Raw genomic sequence first — 6,517 nt, 5'->3', positions numbered from 1 at the left:
CGACGGTGGTCAAGGATGAGCTTCTTCCTTCTCTTCCGTCCCTTGTCTCCTTCTTCTCTCTCTTCACTTGGATCCCCTTGTGAAGAATGAGGGCTCTATTTATAGATTTTCTAGAGTGGCATAGCTCGTAAATAGGAGTGAGAACAGGGGCGAATAGGGAGTGGTTGAATGGACGACCAATTTTGAATCCTACGATCGTGCACCGTTTGTTGGACATTTGAAGGCCTTAGTAATGTTGGAATTCGGTGATCTTGGGCTCGTTGGGTTCTTCTCGTCGAGCCGTTCGATTCGAGTATAAAATCGTTAAAATTGGAGACCATTTGGTATCTCAAATTGCGGTTTGAACATTCCAACAGCGCTTTAGGTCCATGATTCAGACCCATTTGGGCTCATATTGGGTCGAATTTGGTGTCGTTGGGTTCGTATTTCCGAGACGCTTAGTTTGACTATAAGCTCGCTGAAATCAGAGTTCAAATGCTCTTGAATTTAATTTTTAAAGTTTCCAGGTAGGTTTTGCCTCGAGATTCGTGCTTGATCAAGATAATTTTTTGATAATACATCAAAGCTCATTATAAAAATAGAGCAATTATTATATCCGGTCACCTGATACATTCAGAGACCAATAATTATGTACCACATCACCTAAAATTTGATATTAGACAATAGGCACGCCTGAATTTTCGATTTTTTTAGCGGAAGGAATAACTTCTCATAAAAATGGCCCTACATAGCGAGAGAGCAGAGCGACTTGTCCGGTCCTCCATTATAATAATCTAAGCGAATATATATATGATGCGTTTGAGTTTAATTGCTCAAAAGTCTCAAAAAATAAAAAAAACGAAAGAGGGAAGAGGAAATCCTATTGAACTCCAAGGTTCTTTTTCGCATGGCGGTTTATCAGATCTTCGTCAAACTTCTCGATGGCCGGACTCAATGCCTCCAGATCTCATCTCCGATTATCTCCGGCGAAACCCTGAAAAGACATCTCTTCGCGAAAACTAGAATTCCTGATCATCCTTTCCTGCGCTTGATCACGGGATCTAGGATCGTATCCGACGAAACCCTAATCTCCGCCTCTGCCCGATGGATTCTTTCCATCATGCGTTCTCCTTCTCCGCCTTTCCGGTGGCAAGGGCGGCTTTGGATCGTTGCTACGTGGAGCGGCTACTAAGGCTGGGCAGAAGAAAACCAACAACTTCGACGCGTGCAGGGACATGAGTGGCCGCCGTCTCCGTCACGTCAACGCGGAGAGGAAGCTCGAGGAATGGAAGGCAGATGCGGAGGACAGGAGGCTGGAGAAGCTGGGGGAGCAGTTCTTGAGGAAGAGGGCGAAGGAGACAAAGAAGAATTCCTCGGTAGATGTTGACAAGTACCTGGAGAAATACCGGGAGGATTCGGCCAAGTGCATGAAGGAGGTTGATGAATCTGTTCGTCAGTCCTTTGATGTCTACAGGGATTTGAAGCGGAAGACCTGCCCATCGTCCCAACGGTCCTCCAAACGATTCAAGATATGGTATGTTTGATTAATTAGACTTGGTTTCCTTTCCGACTGCCTCCGCGATTTATTTGCTTGGGGGCTTGCGTTATAATGGTTTTTTCCTTTTTTGGGGCTACCTCTTATTACAAATCAAAGTTAAATTCTTAATTTGAATTCAGTTTCCTGTATGAGTTTGTATGTACAGTTTTCTTGATGTTCTATTTGAATTTGTAGGCTGGGGAAGAAGAAAGTAGATGAGAGTTGCAGTGAAGATGATGATGATGTAAATGATAGTGATGATGATGATGAGACTGAAGGCAAATCAGTTGTGCTTGATGATGGAAATTTTCTGAGGCAAAATAAGGGAGCCAACATGAATCCATCAACAGTTATTCGTTCTGGTGCTAGTTCTGATGGAGAGTCATCTGGTGGAGCTTCAGACCAGAGTAATTTGAGCAGGCAAATGGAAATTTACTTAATGAAGGATCTTCGGGAAATGTTTCAGAACAGAGTAATTCAGAGGAATTAAATGATAAATGTGGCATATTTCCCGTAGCGGATCAAAGTTGTCCAAATTGGGAAAACAATTTTGGCTCAACTGGTTCATCTAAAACTGAATCTATGGTTCCTGAATCAGCTGTTCTGAATGATGATATTTCTAATGGGGTAAAAGAGCCTGAAAAAGATGAGCTGAAACCAGAGTTGCACAGCCAGATAAAGCCTTCCGTGGGTGATGAACTGGATGCTCAAGTCATTGACTATTCTAGCATGGAGGAACCACTGAATTTTGATAAGTATAGCTCAGCAACAGAACTAGAGATATTTTTACTCCATCTTCTTGTATGGTTTTATTTTGGCTATTGAATGTGAAAATTAAAGAATTAGGGGATATTGAAACGAGAAAAAATGGATGTCGAATGTTTGCAAAGATTTAAATATAAAGGAAATTTCCAAAAAACCATTAGGGAATATCATAATTTATTTTTGATTGGATGGTTAACATGATGTGGGGATAGTAGCATATTGAAGAATGTTTAGATAAGATTATTGAGGTGAATAGGGTTAATGAAGGATTATTGATATTCAATTAATTAAAATACCTTATACTAAGACAAAAATTGCATTGATCCCCAAATATATGTTTGTAAAATAGGTAGATTGAATGTTAAGAGATGCATAATTTAATGTTAAACTAAGTAGCTTGTTGTATTTAGAAGACTACTATAGTATTTTAGGAGGTACAAGGAGTTTGAAAAAAAAAAAAGAAAAAGATTGAGCACATTATATTCAATTAAGTGGATTTGGAATTCCCTATAATTTAATAGTAATTGAAGATCAATCGACACCCTTAGATGTCATATGGTTAAGTATGATTGGTATATCACATCAATTCAAAATTATGGTGTTAATATGGACAGACTATCTAAGATTAAAGCTAGGTTTTATATTTTATAAATAAAGAAGTGCATCTAGAGTATTATGTGAGAAGAGAATACGGTGTGGATTTAAAAGTAAATTTTGTAAAATTTCTGTAGATTAATTATGTTTATGGATCATGTGTTAGGCGATGAGAAAATCACACAACACAAGTTGAGTGGTGAAAAAATGAGAAATATTAAGATGCATGCTTGGATGCTAAGATGTGTATTTGTTTAAAATGAGGAAGGTAAGGTAAAAATTAATTATGTTGGGAAGACAATGAGGGTAGCAAACATGTAGATATAATAGTGGAAGATATGTTTATTCATGTAGTGCAAAGGCCAGAAGATGCATCAATAATATAGATAATAGATTTAACATGAAATGATCATAATGAAAAAGTAATGGGATGCAAGCATGAATGTTCTCGTAATATAAAAGAAATCATGAAAAAACATTTTTGCGTAGGTCAGTTTGATAAAACTTAGAAGGGTAGGAGTTGTTTATCTTCTGAGATATGTTATTAAGAGAGAAAATTTAAAAAGCTAAAGCTAGAACCAAACTTGATTTGAGATAAAGTGGCTACTTGTTTGAAAGAGATTGTTCATAAAAAAATTATGAAAATGTAGAAATATGTTTTTGTGAAGATTAGTGCTGGAGCCAGATTTAAGAAAAAGTAAATATTCTTTTAAATAATGGCAATAACCATAGTTTGACACTTCAAATAGTAATAAGGACGCTATACTTTGTCGAAGAATGTAGCAAGCAAAGTTGAAGAAGCAACCATTAATGATTTTATTTTTGTAGGCTAAGCAATAAGACAAGAAAAAAAAAGGCGAGCAACTTATTTAAAACAAGATAAATGAGAAATAGAGATGTTGGCTGAGATAGATTTTTTGAGGGTGAAGATTATATTATCCACAGACTTATTAAAGGTGTAAAAAAGTGTGCAAATGCTATTATGAGACTTATTAAAGATTTTTAATTTAGTTTTTTTTAGAATAGCTAAATTAATAGAATCATGAAGTGTCTTATCGATTTATAAAAGAAGCGGAGTTGAGTTAGCTTTAAAGAAGATGTATAAAGACAGGTAATTATTGAGATTTGTATAATTATGGAAGATTAAAAATAACGGTTAACATACATTTTAATAAAAAAATGATAATTTATTACATGCCAACTAACTAAGAATTGTTTTAATGCTAATGTTTGAAACAAATAAGATATTAGGAGTTATGATAATTATAGGAAAATTAAACTTTTAAGTCATACAATGATGTTTTTAGTGCGGATGATGAAAAAGGTTTTCAAAATTTTTTGAGTAGAGAACCAATTTATGCTGTGCTAGAAAGTTACTATGGATGCAATTTTGATGCTAAGACCAAAAACAAAATTTGATCTTCATATGAATTTCATTGATCTTAAAAATGCATGTGATCAAGTACTAGGTTGATTTATTTTTTTGATTATTAATGAGAAAATGTGTGTTCTAAACATATATTGATTTCACTAAATATATGCATGATATAGCAATAACAAGCATTATAATAGTTCTAGAGTGACCATAGAGTTTTCGATCAATAAGGGTTACATTAAATTTTAAATATCCTTTTTGTATAATTACCAAAAATTCTTGCAAAAGATAATTAAAGCAAAGCTTTAAACGTATTCTATTTGCAAATAACAATTGTTGCAAGTGAGATATCTTTTTAAGTACATGAAATGTTAGGGAAATAAGAAATTTAGAGGCCAAATTACTTAAGGTGAATAGGGCAAACATTGAGTACGTAATATGCATGTTTATTGTTTAGTGAATGTTAATTGATTATTGTTAAGATCTAGTGATACTCGTATTGATCTTAGTATCTTGGATCTATTTTGTACAAAAGCACAGGATGTAGAAGAGAACATAATTTATATAATAATAAGCATAAGGAGTTACATAGAGACGTGTATTAGGAGTGGTTGAAATACCCAGCAATGTAAAATTATGAGGGACAAGAAGGAGTTGACCAGAATCCCAGTAAAAATAAATTGGTAAAAGCAAGCAGAAAAACTTCTTAAGGAGATGCAAAAACTCTATATGTGCTTATAAGATACTTGAAAATGCCTCAATAGGGTAAAAGGCTTTCCATGACGGAATTATGCTTAAAAATATGTCAAAAGTAGATGAATATGTAACCCTAGTTTTTTTATATTGTAATATGGACTAAAAGCTCGAGCATGAAGTTCCCTGATGTTGGACGATACAAAAAAATTTATTGTGAACACATTACATGCTGCTTTCTTAATGATTCGGGAAAATATTATTGCAGTATGATTTAGCTTCGTAGTCAACCTTAAGCAAAGTAATGTATTTGCTTTCATTAACAATTAATTTGTGAACATGTTTGACACAATACAGAACGATGATGGAATGAATGCGTGGTCAAATTCAATAAAACAATAAACTATCTAAGTAAAATAATATGCAAAGGATAAACTGGCAGAATATTTATGCTTGAACCTTATGAGTTGTATGCAATTGTTTGATCTCTGATCAGAGATCATCATTAATAAAATAGGTGCTCTCATACTTTAAACTACTACGTCAAAGAATATCAAATACATACTAAATAAAATATGTAACTGCTATCTTATCAAGTAGTATTTATACAATCAAGCTGAATATGTTCGAATTTGGAGTGGGTTTTAGATGCAATTTTATATTTTGCTTTGTCTTCATGTCACAAATTAAGATTTTGTTTGGGATGATTTTTTTTTTAAATTTTTAAAAGCTGCTTTCTAGCACAAAAATTTCTACTCCTAAAAATTTTTATACTAGAAAACTATTTTAATAAGTAGCACAAAAGCTGTCCCAAATGAAGTCTGAGTTCAGATTCTAGTTCATCTTCATGTGTTGATTCATGCAAAATGGGTTTAATAAGATTGCAATACCACAACAACATCAAGCCATTGTCCCACTACGTGGGGTTGGCTACATGAATCCTTTTTCGCCATTTTGTCATGTTAAAAGTCAAATTCTCATTTAAATCTAATAAATAAGATCATTTCTAATATTTCTAACCAAGTCTTTTAGGTCCACCGTTACTTTTCTTAACATAAGTCAAATCTAATACATCAACTTTCCTAACCTAGTCATCCGAAGACCTCTGTTTTAATGTGACCAAACAATCTAAGGAGACTCTCTCTAATCTTATCTTCCATTGGAGCTACTCCAATCTTTTCATGTATATGCTAGGGTAAAGCCACTCATCCACCTAAGATTGCAATAATATACTAAAATAACTAATCTTTATGTGCATTAGGAGGCGCTGTTTCTCTTTTGATGCTAACATTCTGCCCGCAATGTTATTGTAGGTTCTTGGCATGGACAGGCTAAAGATGGAGCTGCAGGCACGAGGACTAAAGTGTGGAGGTACACTGCAGGAGCGAGCTTCCAGGCTTTTTCTGCTGAAAACGACTCCTTTGGACAAGGTGCCCAAGAAGTTACTTGCTAAGCCCTCAAGCCAAGGGAAATAAAGAGCAAAGCATACAAAGCCAAGAGAAATGAAGATGCAACATACAAGTAGGGCTTTAATTAGTACCATTTTTTATCCTCTCTTGCTCATCTTTTGTGCG

General features: G+C 34.6%; 1 protein-coding gene across 1 annotated transcript; it reads left to right on the top strand.

Annotated features, from left to right (window-relative positions):
* Window positions 1-807: 807 nt before the first annotated feature.
* LOC114578379 (replication stress response regulator SDE2-like) lies at window positions 808-6,511 on the top strand. The gene is given in 5 exon segments (XM_028691535.1): window positions 808-1,081; window positions 1,083-1,513; window positions 1,712-2,006; window positions 2,009-2,296; window positions 6,257-6,511. Coding segments are annotated over 5 exon segments (1,371 nt in total). The 5' UTR covers window positions 808-886; the 3' UTR covers window positions 6,419-6,511.
* Window positions 6,512-6,517: the final 6 nt, after the last annotated feature.

The sequence above is a fragment of the Dendrobium catenatum genome, unplaced genomic scaffold, assembly GCF_001605985.2.
Source record: "Dendrobium catenatum unplaced genomic scaffold, ASM160598v2 original_scaffold_4642, whole genome shotgun sequence".
Classification (NCBI taxonomy): Eukaryota; Viridiplantae; Streptophyta; class Magnoliopsida; order Asparagales; family Orchidaceae; genus Dendrobium; species Dendrobium catenatum.
This window is presented reverse-complemented; position numbering and strand designations above follow the sequence as displayed.